Below are 18,472 nucleotides of genomic sequence, written 5' to 3'. Positions count from 1 at the left end.
AGGCCCCATTAGCGAAAGTGCTTCAGGTTAAGAACTGTTTCAGGTTAAGAACGGACGTCCGGAACGAATTAAGTACATAACCAGAGGTACCACTGTACTCTCATTTTGACTCAAGATAATCACCTTTTAATAGTTCAAATTGGGGAAAATAAATACAGTACAGTCATACCTTGGAAGTCAAACGGAATCCATTCCGGAAGTCCGTTCGACTTCCAAAACGTTGGGAAACCAAAGTGCAACTTCTGTTTGGCTGCACAAAGCTCCTGCAGCCAATCGGAAGCCACAGAAGCCCCATTGGACGTTTGACTTCTAAAAATAGTTCACAAACCGGAACAGTCACTTCCCGGTTTGCTGCGTTCGGGTGCCAATACGTTCAAGAACTAAGCTGTTTGAAAGCCAAGGTACGACTGTCAATGGACAGAAGTACAAAGATTCACAAAATGTTTAGGGGTGTGCATCCCCCCAGAAAAAAGCTCTGTGTGTGTCCCTTGTGTTCTCCCATTATTGTACCCCCACTTTAATTCTGACAATTCCATTACCCTTTCCCCCCCTATATCCAATTATCCCTCTCTCTCTTTTCTTTCTTTCCTGAGTGCAGTTTAGTTGCACTAGGATGCTATGCCAGTATACAGTGGTACCTTGGGTTACAGACGCTTCAGATTATAGACTCTTCAGGTTACAGACTCCGCTAACCTAGAAATAGTACCTCGGGTTAAGAACTTTGCTTCAGGATGAGAACAGAAATTGCACAGCAGCGGTGCGGCACAGTGGGAGGCCCCATTAGCTAAAGTGGTGCTTCAGGTTAAGAGCAGTTTCAGGTTAAGAATGGACCTCCAGAACGAATTAAGTTTTTAACCTGAGATACCACTATTCAGTGGTACCTCGGGTTACATACGCTTCAGGTTACAGACGCTTCAGGTTACACACTCTGCTAACCTAGAAATAGTGCTTCAGGTTAAGAACTTTGCTTCAGGATGAGAACAGAAATCGCACTGCAGCAGTGGGAGGCCCCATTAGCTAAAGTGGTGCTTCAGGTTAAGAACAGTTTCAGGTGAAGAACGGACCTCCGGAACAAATTAAGTTTTTAACCCGAGGTACCACTGTACTTTCATTTTAAAACTTTCTACCTTTTTATCTTCCAGCTGTGCTTGCTGTGCTAAACCATTGCTTGTTTCTCCCAAAAGCAGAATGCTGGTGTCTGGCCTCCATAGGAAAGATATGGGAGTGGCTACATCACCGAGAAATTGATATATTTTGGCACATTGCCGAGGGACTTTTGTGCTCTAAAGCATTAGAAGCCGGAGAAAAGAACTGTTTATAGCATTGAAAGTGAACACAAATTCTTGCATAACCACCTATCTCTGTGCTCACACTTTTTTTCAACTCATGGTAATAACTTTAAACTTTACAACCAAAATTATGATTAAGGCAAAATATTTACACAGTGACTCAAAACAGTAGTAAAAGTTTTTCTGACTAAGCAAGTTTGATTCAAAATTTCAGCTATTTGAATTTAAGAAGGAAGATGACTGTCTGGGATTTCACTTCCAGAATCTTGTGAGTCATCTGGCTGGAGTTGTTTTAAAATACAAGGGGGGTTGGTTTTTTTAAAAAATCGGCCTTGCACGTTGTTGTTTTTTTAAAAGAGGAGGAGTCAAGCTGAAAGAAAGAAGGAGGTGCTTGAACTGAACTCATCATATCACAGTATTTAAACTTAGTTTCTCAGAGTGCAACAGCTGTTTCTACAGGATAAATCAAAGGGTAGCTTATTTTAAAATACTGTAGTCATAATTTTAAAAACCAGAAAAGAAAAGAAACTTTTTATAAAAGTAAAGATGCTATTTAAGTTGCAGATTTTTGCAATGTTTTGGGGAGCTTATGGCTATCAGCTCATTCCCAGGATTGAAGAGTGTGGACTGACATGTTCTCAGGTATGTTACAGTTTCCTCTATATCTGTTGTCTCTGAATAAGTAAATTAAATGCTGATAACTGGAAGCACCTGATATACTCATGAAAAACTTCTTACATGTGCCAGTTTTCAGGTGGGGGCTGTGTATTTCAACAAAAAGAAATATATATTCCATTGAGCTTTCCCTAAAAATGTAAAATAAAAACATAGGGCAATAGCCAATGTTAATTATACTCTGAGTAGACCCATTTAAATTAATGGTCTGTTGTGGATATGAGCAGCGTTCAGATAGCACCCATACAGTGTGCCAAAAATTCATAGAAACGGATTTTGTGGCTGCAAAAAAAAAAAAAATTAAAATAAATCTCTATTTTGAAGTTAGCAATGCTGAACTCTTTCTGGTTATGCTTGATACTAAACACTTAGTAGCACAAGCTTTCAGCAACTGTCCCCCCCCCCCAAATATTAAAAATATAAAAGAGGAAATGAGAGAGAAAAATCAGACAGATATAATTCAGTCCATGTTAGGATAGTGTGCTGATCATTTTGATGCTGGTCATATTTGCTTGTAAACTATGAACACTGATGAAATTAACAAAACATTTCTGCCTAAACTGATCACAGAATTGTTTTATATCCTCACCGACTATCTGCTTTCATATCAAGCACTCATTGATTTATATGATCGCCAGGAGCTGGAAAATAAACTAATTTAGGTCAAAACTTCAAACTCATTCATTCCTGTGGGCTTGTGCACTTCTTAGGCTTGGGCTGTGTACTGGATATAAATGAGATAAATAAACAGCACCACTACAACCATGTCATTTTCAGATTGAATGACTGCTTTAAGAATACTGACTTTTCAAGGTATCTCCACTTGGGGGCAGTCCTGCAGATATGCTGAAGTGGAATACTGTACAATTCGAGTAGTGAAACAAGGTTGAGCGGTTTATGAAAGCAAAGTTTTTAGCTGAGAGCCACACGGTGTTAAGAAGTGCAGTGAGTTTGCTAACAGCAGGTAGCTGCAACAAAATGTTGCCATGCATCCTTTCTCATAACAGGATAGGGTTTATGCTAACCAGTCCTTCCAAGCGGGTTACAGTGGTACCTCAGGTTAAGAACTACGTAATTCGTTCTGGAGGTCTGTTCTTAACCTGAAGCACCACTTTAGCTAATGGGGCCTCCTGCTGCCACCGGGCGATTTCTATTCTCATCCTGAAGCAAAGTTATTAACCCGAGGTACTATTTCTGGGTTAGCAGAGTCTGTAACCTGAAGCGTATGTAACCTGAAGCGTGTGTAACTCGAGGTACCACTGTATATGCACACCCCTCCCCCTTTTAAATGATTGATCCTCAGCACTGCAAGGCTATTCAGCATGGACAAAGGACTGGAATTCGGTAACAGATTTCCATGTCAAAGATGCCAAGTTCAGTACCTGTCATTTTTAAGGTTGGGGGAGTCTGAAATCTTAAAAGAGCTACTGCTAGTCCTTATAAGCAGTGCTCAGCTAGATGGTGGGATTTGTGCATGGGTAGGCAAACTAAAGGGACACGGGTGGCGCTGTGGGTTAAACCACAGAGCCTAGGACTTGCCGATCACAAGGTCGGCGGTTCAAATCCCCGTGACGGGGTGAGCTCCCATTGCTTGGTCCCTGCTCCTGCCAACCTAGCACTTCGAAAGCACGTCAAAGTGCAAGTAGATAAATACGTACCGCTCCGGCGGGAAGGTAAATGGTGTTTCCGTGCGCTGCTCTGGTTTGCCAGAAGCGGCTTAGTCATGCTGGCCACATGACCTTGAAGCTATACGCCGGCTCCCTTGGCCAGTAAAGCGAGATGAGCGCCGCAACCCCAGAGTCGGCCATGACTGGACCTAATGGTCAGGGGTCCCTTTACCTTTACCTAGGCAAACTAAGGCCCAGGGTCCAGATCCTGCCCAATCACCTTCTAAATCTGGCCTGTGGACGGTCCAGGACTCAGCGTGTTTTTGCATGAGTAGAATGTGTGCTTTTATTTAAAATGCATCTCTGGGTTATTTGTGGGGCATAGGAATTCGTTCATACCCCCCTCCCCAAAATATAGTCTGGCCTCCCACAAGGTCTGAGGGACTGTGGACCGCTGCTGAAAACGTCTGTTGACCCCTGTGTGTTATCACATTTACAGAAAAAGGGCTAAACTCACTGGGTAGTTTTAAAAGTTTGGAACAAGCTGGTTTTCTTCCGGAAAACTAACATGAATCAATTACGATTGCTCTTGTTGGATAACAGGAGTCACTTCTCGAAGGGCTGATTCATACTTCATTTTGGGTGACTTGCTGCTTGTTGACTCCCTCCTGCTCAATGTGACTTGCTCTCATTGGAAGTTATTACGAGGTGATGACATCTGGCAATATGTCGAAATCTCATTGCTATTAATCTGTAACGGCTCCTTCACACATGCAATTCATCAGGCGATGCACACAGTTGTTAATTTCTTATACGATAACTAGGTCGTCCCCCCTTATTTTTAAAAAACCAATGAAAAAATGAAATGAAACGTTTTCCAAAACTCAAACAGAGCGCACTGAGTTCCTGCAAATACATCACGACGTAGTCAGATATTGTACAGTGGTACCTTGGGTTAAGTACTTAATTCGTTCCAGAGGTCCATTCTTAACCTGAAACTGTTCTTAACCTGAGGTACCACTTTAGCTAATGGGGCCTCCTGCTGCCGCCGCACCGCTGGAGCACGATTTCTGTTCTCACCCTGAAGCAAAGTTCTTAACCTGAAGCACTATTTCTGGGTTAGCGGAGTCTGTAACCTGAAGCGTATGTAACCTGAAGCGTATGTAACCTGAGGTACCACTGTATACCTAAAGAATACAGTGCCTGAATTCACCCTCAAACATACCTTTCTTGAGCAACTTGTGTCATGTGTGAGTTTTGTTCATATGGAAGAGAAATCAAAATGACATTGCTGACCATGAAGGTTTTATATCTGTGTTAAAAACAGAGGTAGCAAACATCAGGGCTTTTTTTAAGTTTGGGAGGGCAATGGTATAGTGTGTCGGGGCAGAGGGGCAATGGCCCCGGGTGCAAAAAGGCACCCCCACAACAGTCTCCTTCATGCGACTGAGTTCCTGCCGCCTTCTGGAACCGTGGGGAGCCAAGCCATACCTGCACTGGTCCTTCGGGGCTGGGGTGGTGCCTCCTTCTCCTTGTGGCCGGCGAGGGGTCACCTCTGGGCTGGTCAAGCCGGGAGAGTTGCTAAGCCGTGTAGCCACCACCACCAGCAGGGGGACACAGCACTTTCCCCTTTCCGGGCATCAGCAAGCCCTGCTATGCCACTGGCAGGGAGCAAACTATTTGGACTAGAAAGCAGCCCCGCTCCATCATAAGCAAGCAATTCCTTCAGGAAGTGTCTACTGACGAGAATGCCCTCGGATACATGTTTGAAATGCAGAACAAGTCCAAATTGACAGAGGAGTATTGGGAGATAATCATCTTAGGGTGTTCATTTAAGCACCCAGCAGTAAGACATTCCACTCATTAAATCAGTGGTGAAATTATACCCACTGCCATAATTTCAAATGTTTTAAAAATACATTAATAGAAGGGCTTCTCCCCCCAGCTGGAGCCATCTGGCACCTCTTTTCTTAGAAAAATAGCACTGGTTAAAAGTATGGTCCACTGATTTGGTTCTTCAGTTTCTGCAGAACAGCCATGAAATTCTGAAACTTCAAGGTGAATTGTTAAGAGAGAATTTTATGCGGACTGCATTTTCATTCGGTTTGTTCTCTGTGCTCAGTCTGTATATTAATTATTACAGGGCACCCCCAGCCCACCCCCACCAGGAAGACTGAACTTTTCCTGCTTTTGCTTGTGTAGCTTTTCTGTTTCTAAAAGCAATGCATGCGACGAAAAATGAAATAATTGCAAAAACTGGCGGCAAGCCTATTTTAAAGGTGTTGTAGGTTATCTAACCAGGTCAGTTCTTTTGGACCCCTGATAATTTAGCAGCAAATGACACACTTAGTAGTGAGTAACCCCCCCCCAACACAATGGGACTTGCTTCTGAGTAAACATATAGAATATTATCTAGCGGAGTATTACAGGGAAACTCCATGGTTTTAATTGTATCTTTATGTTGCTTGCTCTTTTTTCACAAGAAGAAAAGTGCTAAAACGTGGAGCTCTCTTTCTCTCTGTCTCTGCCTCTCTCTCTGAAAGAATATGCAGAGGAGGAAATGATTAAGGTAAGCTGGGATTTCCCTGTCAGAGGAAAGTTTGTTTTAAAAAGCAGTCAATGAATCATGAGGGAGTTCTCTCCCTGTTATGGCTTTGGCCTCTTAACCTTTGTTATGGCTCACCTAAGTAGCCTGTAACCTGTGTGTGTTGAAACCTGCACAACATTAACACCTGGGGAAAGCTGTGATCGCCATAATTTATGGGCAAATACTTCGCAGTGGTTCGGGCTTGTGGCTTACGGCTTTAGGGTATTATTTATTTAGTTATTACATTTTCATACCGCCCTGCCTCCAAGGCGGTTCACAGCATAAAAATACAAAACGGGAAAAACACAAAATACATAATGAAACAAGAACAAGTGATAAACCCGCCCTCCCTGCAAAGCATTTAAAAGACCATAGGATGTTAATCAGCCAAAGGCCTGGTTACAGAGAAACATATTCTCCCAGCTCCTCAAGATATGTAGGGAGGGTGCCAGGTGAGCTTATCTGGGGAGAGCATTCCACAGACAGGGAGCCACCACAAAAAGGCCCGTTCTTATGTTGCCACCTTCCAGATCTTTCATGGAGGAGCCAAACAACGAAGAACCTCAGATTATGATTTCAGGGTCCAGGTCGCTTTATATGGGGAGAGATGGTCGTTGAGGTCCTGGGGAACTGAGCTTTATAGGTCAAAACCAGCACTTTGAACAGTGCTAGGAAGCTTAATGACTTCTCCAGCACCCTGCCTGAAAGCTTTCTTCTTCTTCTTTCCCTTTCCTGTGTTCTGTTGTTGTTGTTGTTGTTTAGTCATTTAGTCGTGTCCGACTCTTCGTGACCCCATGGACCAGAGCATGCCAGGCACTCCTGTCTTCCACTGCCTCCCATAGTTTGGTCAAACTCATGCTGGTAGCTTCAAGAACACTATCCAACCATCTCGTCCTCTGTCATCCCCTTCTCCTTGTGCCCTCCATCTTTCCCAACATCAGGGTCTTTTCCAGGGAGTCTTCTCTTCTCATGAGGTGGCCAAAGTATTGGAGCCTCAGCTTCAGGATCTGTCCTTCCAGTGAGCACTTAGGGCTGATTTCCTTCAGAATGAAGAGGTTTGTTCTTCTTGCAGTCCATGGGACTCTCAAGAGTCTCCTCCAGCACCATAATTCAAAAGCATCAATGTGTTCCTGTGTTCTAGAGGGCACCTAATCAGATCGAAGCTCTGCCTTGGTCATGCTTGACCTTTCAGACCAAGATGAGCAGGAGATGAGCGCAGGTTTCCATTGATCACTTGCGTTGGCAAAGATCCCTTGAGGCTCCTTACACATCTTTAGTTCCAGCATTCTTTGGTGATGACCTACAAGTGTCTAACGAACATGTTTGCTTTGTTTGTTCTGTGCTCTATTAAAAGTCACAACTAGTCCCGAGAAAGAAAAGAGGACTACTTGGAGTTGCCCTTACTTGCCCGCATATTTCCATGCTATTTGAATCAGCAGTGGAATTTTTAAGAGCGCAGGATTTTGTAGGTTACGTCACATCAACGCCATTCCTTTAAAGCACTCATACCGTTTTGAGGCTGAATAATAATAATAAAATTTTTATTTGCTGCCCATCTGACTGATCTACCCCAGCCACTCTGGGAGGCTCCCAACAAATTAAAACACAAGACATCAGACACGAAGAGTCGGACACAGCTAAACAACAACAACAACAACAACAATTTATTACTTATACTCCACCCATCTGGCTGGGTCTCCCCAGCCACTCTCCACGGCTCTTAACAGAATATTTAAAACATGATAAAAAATCAAACATTAGAAACATCTCTAAACAGGGCTGCCTTCAGGTGTCTTCTAAAAGTCAGATAGTTGTTTCTTTCCTTGAAATCTGATGGGAGAGCGTCCCACAAGGCGGGCGCCACTACCGAGAAGGCCCTCTGCTTGGATGCACACCATACATTTAAAAGCACTGCGCTGTAATCCTGGAAACTAGTATACAGAGCTCCAATTCCCAGCACGCTTAACAAACTACAGTTCCTAGGGAACCTTGATGAGGTTGTAAGGAACCATAGCTCTGCGAAGGGGATTCTGACAATTCTCAGCACTGTCAACACAGTAGTTTCTCTGGTGCAAGCCAAGTGTTATAACAGTTCTTTCAATGCATGATGTGGGTGACAATAGTGAGAGGCTATAGCACAGTGGTTAGAGCAATCGCTTTACACGCAGAAGTCATTGGGTTCAATCCCCAACATCTCCACAGAGATTCCCTGCCTGAAATCCGGGGCATCCACTGCGAGTTAGTGCAGGCAATATAAGCTAGATGAGCCAAGAGTCTGACTCAGTCGAAAGGACCTTCCTATAACATTCCTATGATTTCTTTTTCTCTGAACTGTGTCAAGGGACTGTGCTTGACATCCACTCAGGGCTTGAATTTCATCCCTGCTTTTGGACTTATCATCAAAGGTTCACCCGACCCCAGGCTTCCTCCTCATTCTGGAATGTGCCTTCCCCATGCCAAACTATTTATAGACCACAAAAGAGAGATTTTTTTCCTCCTGTGATTAAGTTAACTGCCTCAAATGGTTTGCAGGAGAAATGACATTGTTCTGCCACAGTTGCTGAAACAGAATGACCGCTCCCCGCTTAAAACGGGGGGCGCCCTTTGCGTGGACGCGCGCAGCCCTAGATCTGGAGCGGCTCCATCAGCATAGGCTTGGCTTTGCCTTCCCTCAGGTGGGATACCTGGAAGTCCCCGCCTACCTCAGTCAGTTGTCCAATCCCGCCTGGGGGAAGCGTTGCCAAGGAGACCAGGCCAGGTAGGGGAGGGACTACCTGCCCACACAATAGAGGGAGGATCTTACCTGGGAATCCTCACTTGGCTCCAGAGCTTCTCCCACCCTATCCACCCTCAGTTAATGTCTTATTTTGCAAGTTAAATTTTCTTCACAGGTTTTGCAGGTTAACATTTCTTCATAGGTATGCGGGCGCTGCTACGTTAAGGTCGCTGTTAAAGGGCCGGAAAGGAATTTCCCTGCATTGGCAGGTTTCGCCTTTCCCGTAGCAAAACGTCACAACTTTGGCGGTATCAGGCCTTGGGCGGAATCCTTTAGTCCATCTTCCTCTTTGCGGCGGCGATACCAGGGTTCCCCGTTAAAGGGTTTTCTGAAGGGAGGCTTTGACCGTACGCCGAAAGGTCGTCATTGCTCTCTCCTGCGGCGGCGGCGTAACGGGGGCGGCTATCTCTGCTTGAACATATGTTCTCCAGAGCCGGCCCCCCCCCCACACACTGGATAACCCTGATGCTCCCTAGGTCCCTGGCTGGGGACTGGGGAGGGAGAACGCCCAATGCCTGAGCCAAGGTCTACCCACATTTGAAATTTAATAAAGTTGTGGCCAATTTAATCCCATAGCACGTTGTCTTGAGTCGTTATTCCACATGACGGAGGGGGGGGGACCGCGCGGGATCTGGGGACTCCGCCTGTCCACGCAAATCTGTATCCTCTTTCTTGCAAATAGAATTCACCGGTCTGCCCAGTTAGCTACACAAGTGGCCAAAATTGTGGAAACCTTTTTGGGGAAAGTGTATTTCTGAGGTTTGATGGCTCATAACAGCTGATTGGCTCTTTAAACACTCGTGCTCATTGGCTACATTCATTTTTAAAAATTTTTTAAATTTAAATTTTATTAACATATAAAACATATACATACACATTTACACAATACACATACACAACACAACACACTACAGTGGTACCTCAAGTTACATACGCTTCCGGTTACATATGCTTCAGGTTACAGACTCCGCTAACCCAGAAATAGTGCTTCAGGTTAAGAGCTTTGCTTCAGGATGAGAACAGAAATTGCGGAGCGGCGGCAGCAGGAGGCCCCATTAGCTAAAGTGGTGCTTCAGGTTAAGAACAGTTTCAGGTTAAGAACGGACCTCCGGAACGAATTAAGTACTTAACCCGAGGTACCACTGTACCTTATTTTCATAACATAAATCATACCTACATTACTCTATATAATACCTACCTATACTGTACATATCAACATACCTACACACCTACCCCACACCCACCAAGTGACTTGACTTCCAGCCGTTCTTGTTATGCTACTTTATTTTTCCAACTAGCTTAAACACATTTCATTATTTCTTTAATCTCTTCTTCTATCTTGACTTTACTCTCCTTTCACTCTAATCATTTTCTGGATTCACTCAATATCTGTCAGAAATTCTACTTTTTCCACATAAATTTTGATGTATTCCTTAAAGATAGCCCACTCCTTATTCACTTTTTGTACCATATCTCCTCTTATCTTCCCTATTAGTTTGGCAATATGGAAGTATTCCATCATTTTAGATAACCAGTCTGTTTTAGTTGGGACGCTGCTACTTTTCCAATTTTTGGCCATCAATAACCTTGTCACCATAGTTGCGTACATAAATATTGGTCTGACCGTTCTTTTTATTTCCTCTGACATGATACCTAGGAGAAAGGAGTCTGGTTTTTTTTCCAAATGAAAATCTAAAAATCTTTTCCAGTTCGTTATAGATATTTTCCAGAATCCCACTATCTCTTTGCACTCCCACCACATATGTAGAAAGGTTCCTGCCCCATTCCTTGGCTACATTCAAATGAAGGCAAGCTACGGCATATTGACCTGAGCAAGTTGTGCTTCCTTTTTCTGGTTATTTGGCTATAACTTTGGATAGAATACAGATAATTGAACAAACCTTGTTGCATTGCATTCTTCATTAAATTATCTTTCCACTGATTTATAATTTTATGGTATGGTTCCCCCCCCCCCAAAAGTGGTGTTATGAGCCATCAAACATCAGAAATACCCCTTTTCCAAAAGGTTTCCACAATTTTGGCCACTAGTGTAAAGCTCTTGCTTGCTGACAGCAAGAGGATGATATTTGATTTTTGCTGTAGCGAGTCTGCTTCTCCTCTAGAAACCCATGAGGAGTGTCTATGATTTGGCTGTATATGTTTTGATGGTTATTACCGTATTTTTCGCCCTATAGGACGCACCGTCCCATAAGGCGCACCTAGTTTTTTGGGGGGGAAATAAAGGGGAAAAAATTATTTTCCCCCCAGGCGAGGGGCTGGGGCGGCCCACCCGAGCTTCCCCCGACCTTAGCCCCCAAACAGGCAGCTCTCTGCAAGCCGTGGGAGCCCAGCGTTGGCTGCCGCTGCTTGCGGAGAGGTCCGCGAAGCCTGGACGCGCTGATCTCAGCGCGTGCAGGCTTCAGCATGCAGGCAACTCTCCGCAAGCAGCGGGAGCGCTCCCACTGCTTGCGGATAGGTCCGTGAAGCCTGGATGCACTGAGCTCAGCGCGCGCAGGCTTCAGCATGCAGGCAACTCTCTGCAAGCAGCGGGAGCGCTCCCGCTGCTTGTGGAGAGGTCTGCGAAGCCTGGACGCGCTGAGCTCAGCGCGCGCAGGCTTCAGCATGCAGGCAACTCTCCGCAAGCAGCGGGAGCGCTCCCGCTGCTTGCGGAGAGGTCCGCGAAGCCTGCATTCGCCCCATAGGACGCACACACATTTCCCCTTCATTTTTGGAGGGGGAAAAGTGCGTCCTATAGGGCAAAAAATACGGTATCTTCTGTTGATGTTGACAGGGACAGATTGTTTATGACTTCTGGTCAAGACATTGAATTCTGGAAGTCCGTTCTTAAACCAAAACATTCTTATACCAAGGCGTGCTTTCCCATAGCAGCGGGGGACTCAATTTTACAAATGCAACACACTCGACAGGAAGCAAAACAGGTTCTTATCGCACGGCAAAGTTCACAAACCAAAACACCTACTTCCGGGATTGCAGCGTTCTTAATCCAAGTTGTTCATAATCTAAACTGTTCTTAAACCACGCTATCACTATACTTACTAACCCCCCTTGTGCTGGGCTGGGGGGGGTGGGAGTTAAATTGAGTGGAGATGCTCCCCATCTTGGTTCTCTCAGCTGAGCTGGTGCCTCACCCTTTATTGGCACCCGTGGTGCACATATACCAGGCAGGACCCGTGGCAGGGCATCAACCATAGCCAGGACCTTTTCAACACTGGCTCTGACCTGGTGGAACACTCTGTCTCATGAGACCAGGGTCCTGCAGGATCTGATTTCTTTCCGCAGGCCCTGTAAGACAGAGTTGTTCAGCCTAGCCTTTGGCTTGTTATCAACTTGATCCCCTTCCCCTCTTACCTTTCTCCTTCTGTGATGGAACTCCTATTTGGGGACTTCCTTGGCTTTTTTTCTGGCCCATGTATGACCAGTGTAGATAGTTGGCCTTGGTGAAGATTTGATGTTTTCATCCCCAAAAAGTTTTTGATTTGAGTTTCTACTGAAATGAGGCTGCATTTTAATGTTGTATTTTAATCTTGTTTTTAAGTTGTATTTTAATCAATTGTTTTATACCTGGTGTTAGCTGCCCTGAGCCCGGTCCTGGCTGGGGAGGGCTCTGGTTGAGGCTAATCTAACTTCCTTAGGGCCCGGGACCTCTAGGGTTTTGCTATTTATGGACCTTAAGGTCCTCTGTGGGGCATACCAGGAGAGGCGGTCCTGTAGGTATAAGGGTCCTAGGCTGTGAAGGGCTTTAAAGGTCAAAACCAGCACCTTAAATCTGACCCTGTACTCCACTGGGGACCAGTGCAGCTGGAAAAGCACTTGGTGAATATGCTCCCATGGCAGAGACCCCCTGAGGAGCCTCGCTGGTTTGTCCTTGCAGGACTCCATACCTGGCTCCAGGTCAGGGATACGTATGACATCAAACGCTGCGCAGTCATGCTCTTAAGACAGTTTGTGTACCCTTTCGGACACGGGGAAGCCAAAATCAGCATGTTTGTTTGAGATCATTTAAGGCAACATTCCCTTTCCCTCAGAATGCTTTCACAGGTCTTTTTTTTTTATAATTACTGTCAGCATTTTATTCATTACTTCCTTGTATAATTCCAGTACGGGCAATAAAGAACGCTTGTCTTTTGTTTTGTTTCCCTTTTAAACTTCTTCCTGGTTTGTGGATTGCTGTTCGCACTAAGCTTCTTCAGTATGGCTTCATCTTAGCTATATATATCTTGGCTAGTAGGCTGAGCTAAGGGACAGTCCCCGGTAAAGGCGAAATCAAATCTTTCCGATGACGTTGAAAAGGCTACAGTTCCTAAGTGTATTTCCTTGAAAAAGTTGTCTCAGTGGCATCAGGATGTGTGTGTGTGTGCACATTCTGGTGGTGGGCAGAGCAGAAAACGCTAATTTTATTTTTGTACAGGGGGCAAGTCTCTAAGCACATGTCCCTCTCTGTCTCTATCCAGGTGAGCAGGAAGCATTTTCAGAGATCAAGGGCACCTGCTAGCCAAGTAAAAATATCCAGTGAGGGTGAAAACAAGGCTGGTGAATCAGTGGTGTAGCATGGGAAGGATGGGGGGGGGGAGACAAGGGCAGTTTCCCCAGATGCAAAAGTGTTAGGGGGTGCAACATTTCAATACCTGGTGCAGCTGTGCACTTCCGTAAGTAGGCTCTGTTGAAAACAGCTTCTCCATTCAAACCAGGAAATGACCTCTCCAGACAAAGGGACGACTCTTATCTCTGCAGCTGCAACCCCCTGGGTGATGCTGATGCTGTTAAGCAGTTGAATGTGCATGTGTACTCCGTCTGTTTCTCTCCTTCCCATCCCCTCTGCGTTGTCCCGGGCACTAGCAACCCATGCTACACCACTGCGATGAATAGTCTGGTCCGGAGAGATGTGGCCTAGGAGGGTGTGCAGCCTGATTTTAACCAATAGGAGGGACTGTTCCATAGCTCAACCTATAGCTTCCACTTTGACCTACGATAATACAATCCACCAGCCAGGAAGAAGCTGAAAACAAAACAAAGAACTTTATTGCTGATAACCTACTGAAAACAAAACAAAGAACTTTATTGCTGATAATCGACTGGAAACAGCAAAGAAAAATGATAACAGCAAGACAAGTCCCATACTCATCGCATTATAGCGTTATGAGTTTGTGGGTGCCTTGACCTGCCTTCTAACTCCTGGACCACACTTCTAATTCCCAGGTGCTGGACACTGGATTTAGCATGTTAAAATCAAACCAGGCATGTTCAGGAGATCACCTAGGATGGGCCATTAAGGAAGAAAAAAGGAAAGTGATAAGCCGTTAGGGATCTTGCGAGAGAGAGGTGTCTTTCCTTGAGTTGGGTAGAAGAACAAAGACCCGTAGTAGAGTTTCAGGTTTGCAATTTGCCCTGGTGTGTTCTAAAGGAAAAGTCGGAAAGCTGTGAGGCAATGGAAAAGCCATCTAGGCAGCTGCCTAGTGCAAAATTAGGAGTTATGGAAGGGGGGGGGTATCAAGCCAAGCTGCAGAGCAACAGGCAGGAAGGCTGATGGCTGCTTGAACCCAGGGACTGTGCCTATGAGACCCTCTTGAATGTAATGCTGTACACCCCTCTATCCAAGATTCAGGTTGTATATATGTGTAAATAATCCATATATGATAAAGACACTACAGTCTTTGCTGTGCCTTGTTTCCAAAGCTAACACAAACCCCAGGCAAGCATCTAGAATCCCTGGAATCTCACACAGCTGTGACGATTGGGTTGGTGCGTAACAATAGCAGTTTATCTTTGTACATTTATTTGCCTTCCTCAAGATCCTGATGCCATTAACCAAACAGCAAAAAAATGCTCAAGCAAATCCACACCCGAGAAGTGAGAGTTTGAGACTTCTGCTCCTGGCTAGTTTTATGTGTGATGAGGAACACACTTTTAATATGCATGCAAATTATATTGTGCCCAGCTTTACTGATAAGCAGAGATATCAGGTCCCTCTTTATTGTGTAGAGAAGAATGACTCAGCAGTCTTCTTTCCCTTGTACCAGGAAACGGAATCTGACTTTGCAAATCAGGCAGTAAATTTGACAGAGATCCATTTCTTATCTCTTTGACACTGATAGCAATCATGACCATACTCATGTGTGTGCTGGCATGCTTATACCCCTCCATTCCCCCCCAAACAAATTCCATCGATGCAAATAGACAAAGAGCAAGAGAAATAAAAAATGGTGTTTGTTTTGTGCAAATCCTGTTTCTTCAGTCCAAAAGATCTCCCCCAGAGTGACTTGTAAGAAAATTAAGCACAGCGAAAGCATTTAAAAAGAGAGCCGCACAACAGTGACATAAACCATTAGACCTGCAGTAAATATAACTGTATTAAAAATAAATAAATCGGAAACATAAATGGCCTAAAAGATCAACAAATTGAAAAGGTGTTTCAATTGGCACAGGGCCATGGAATGTTATGGGCAAAAAAGACATAATTCTCACTGCCTAGTAAGCCTTCTTGGAGAAGACATTCTCAAGCCGAAGGACTGCATGGAAAAAGCCCCTTTGCAAGTTGCCTCACCTCTGAAGGCAGGAAGGCTTGAAGAAAAGTCTCAAAGGATGCTCTGAATACTTTGGCAGGGTCTTGTGGAAGAATGTGGAATCCTGGAGCTAAAAGGTAAATGTACCCCAACCATTAGGTCCAGTTGCAGACGACTCTGGGGTGGCGCGCTCATCTCGCTCTATAGGCTGAGGGAGCTGGCGTTTGTCCACAGACAGCTTCCGGGTCATGTGACCAGCATGACTAAGCCGCTTCTGGTGAACCAGAGCAGCGCACAGAAACGACATTTACCTTCCACCCAGAGCAGTACCTATTTATCTACTTGAACTTTGACGTGCTTTCAAACTGCTAGGTGGGCAGGAGCAGGGACCGAGCAACAGGAGCTCACCCCGTCGCGGGGATTCGAACCGCCGACCTTCCAATTGGCAAGCCCTAGCCTCTGTGGTTTAGACCACAGCGTCACCCGTGTCCTTGACAAAGTAATAATCATAAATAAATAAGAATAATAATGTGCACCCCACCCCCGAGAACATTCCATTGTAACTATCCAACTTCCCAAAATTTCAACACCTCTCGCTATGGTCTAAGCGGCTTAGTCATGCTGGCCACATGACCCGGAAGCTGTCTGCGGACAAACGCCGGCTCCCTTGGCCTATAGAGCAAGATGAGCACCGCAACCCCAGAGTTGTCCGTGACTGGACCTAATGGTCAGGGGTACCTTTACCTATTACTTTGTCAAAATAAAAGTAATAATAATTTTTGTAATAATAATAAAACAGAGCGCTCCCGCCACATTCTCCAAGCCCACCCAGCTTTGGGAAGCGGCAGCAGGGCTCCAGCATCCTGTGAGAGATCCGGCACTTCTTTCCCAAAGCCCCGGAAGCTTCTACCTGGCTTCAGGAGGGAGGCGCAATTCTCACATGCACGATGTCAGGACATCACCCCCCCCATCCTCTCAAGCTGTTGCCTCCGGCCCTAACTGTTCCCCTATGGGAAAAAAAAATCACTGCACTCTACTGATGCTCACCCCTGGTGGCCTGTTTGAACAGTGCCCCCCCTTTCTTCTTTTCCACGACACCCTTAATTATTACAACATGTGTGTACACAGTGCGACTGAGCAAATTATACAGATGGGGAAAAAGTACTTCTTGGGTAATTTATGAGTCATGTTTTGCCTAATTCTTCTGCTGAATGTAGGTTAGCGGGTCACCGCAAAGAATTCTCAGAAATAAATTTCCCCAAATATCCAGAGTTCTTAAAAAACACAACCCAACCCAAACAAAAGCAGTCAGCCACGCCATCCTTGCCCTGCTTTGGACTGGAACAGTTTCACTGCTTGTACAGCTGTCGTTGTTTTGCTTGCTTTTATAACTGGATAACGTAATGTTGTAAGCTGACCTCGGCTGAAGGGCGCGTAGGAAATCTTAAAAATAAATGCATCATTTAATACTAACAGAAAATACACACACACAGACACACACACACACACACACACACACTGCTTTTTCTGGGGGGATGCAGGGGTACGCATATTATGCCTAAACATTTTGTAAATCTAAGTTTGGCCTCATCGAGGGGCAGTATTTCAACATGAGTAGGAAAATGAGAGTACCCCTAAACATTTTTTTATAGAAAAAAAGCACTGTGTGTGTGTGTGTGTGTGTATACACACACACACACATTTATATACACACACACATATACATATATACAGTGGTGCCCCGCAAGACGAATGCCTCGCAAGACGAAAAACTTGCTAGACGAAAGGGTTTTTCGTTTTTTGAGGTGCTTCGCAAGACGAATTTCCCTATGGGCTTGCTTCGCAAGACGAAAACGTCTTGCGAGTTCGTTTCCTTTTTCTTAAAGCCGCTAAGCTGCTAAGCCATTAATAGCCGCTAAGCCGCTAATAGCCGTGCTTCGCAAGACGAAAAAACCACAAGATGAAGAGACTCGCGGAACGGATTAATTTAGTCTTGCGAGGCACCACTGTATATGTGTATATATATATATATATATATATATATATATATATATATATATGCTTGTGAAATGGTATTCTGCCAGGGAGTTTCGGAATTTTCAGTCTGCCTATGTTTTTGCATAATTGAATGCAAGTTTCTGTACAATTTCCCCTCTGCTTGCCAAGCTTTTGCTCTGTGATGGTTGGATGCATAGATGCAAATAAACACATCTGAATCTTGTGGAGGAACTGAGGCAGGGCCTATCATTTGGCCAATTAAGTCAGCTGCCTCAGGCAGCTGTTTTTTTTGGGGAGGTTTTGCAATGGGGTGTGTGTCATGAAACGGCAACAGTCAAGGTCCGAAAAAGTACTAACTGTTCATTGTCCACCTCTCTCAAGAGAAAGGCTGTGCTTTTATTCCCATGAAGCCTCGGAGCTTTAAGCAGGTTGGCAGCCAAAAATCTTGATCTTCTGAGAGAAGGCAAGATCGTGGATTACCCAAGGAACAGATCAGATCAAAGGAACTGCTCTAGTTGTTCCCTTTGGATCAAATAACAATTTTAGATGTTTGACTTCCAAGTTTGACTTGCAAGGCTGTATTATTCAGGGGACCCAAAAAAGACCAGTCCACCGCCACCCTGAGCTGGTGCCCTTGTGCATTAAGAACTTTGACAGGTGAGCAGGGCAACACAGCTGTCAATCATCTGATGTCATAAGGACAGAAAAGGTTCTGGACCAACATTTTCTCCCCACTGTTTTCTGGTCATCTAACTATAGTTTGAATCCTGGTTACAGGTGTTTTGGTCCATAAAGGGGTGGGGAAACTGTGGTTCTCTAATGTTTTCTGGGCTCCTTACTGCCATCATCCCTGACGCACAGATATGCTGACAGGGGCTGCTGGAAGCTGGGATAACAACATTTGGAGGGTCACAGGTTTCCCATGTCTATCCCCGAAGAACCAATAATTTTACCTTATTTTTTAAGGATTGGACTTTCAGAGTGCCCTTCTCTGCCGCTGATCATGTCTGAACATATGC

At 44.9% G+C, this 18,472-nt stretch overlaps 1 protein-coding gene across 1 annotated transcript in view; it reads left to right on the top strand.

The window, feature by feature from the left end:
- Nucleotides 1-1,780: 1,780 nt before the first annotated feature.
- Nucleotides 1,781-18,472, top strand: part of IL17REL (interleukin 17 receptor E like) — a 53,667-nt gene continuing 36,975 nt past the window's right edge. The window contains exon 1 of the mRNA XM_053406562.1: nt 1,781-1,931. Within this exon, the coding sequence (XP_053262537.1) occupies nt 1,836-1,931 (96 nt within the window). The 5' untranslated portion in view covers nt 1,781-1,835. The remainder of the gene's footprint in view (nt 1,932-18,472) is intronic.

This window comes from Podarcis raffonei, chromosome 10 (genome assembly GCF_027172205.1).
Source record: "Podarcis raffonei isolate rPodRaf1 chromosome 10, rPodRaf1.pri, whole genome shotgun sequence".
In the NCBI taxonomy this organism is placed as follows: domain Eukaryota; kingdom Metazoa; phylum Chordata; class Lepidosauria; order Squamata; family Lacertidae; genus Podarcis; species Podarcis raffonei.
The sequence above is the reverse complement of the archived record's forward strand: the minus strand, read 5'-3'. Positions and strand labels throughout refer to the sequence as shown.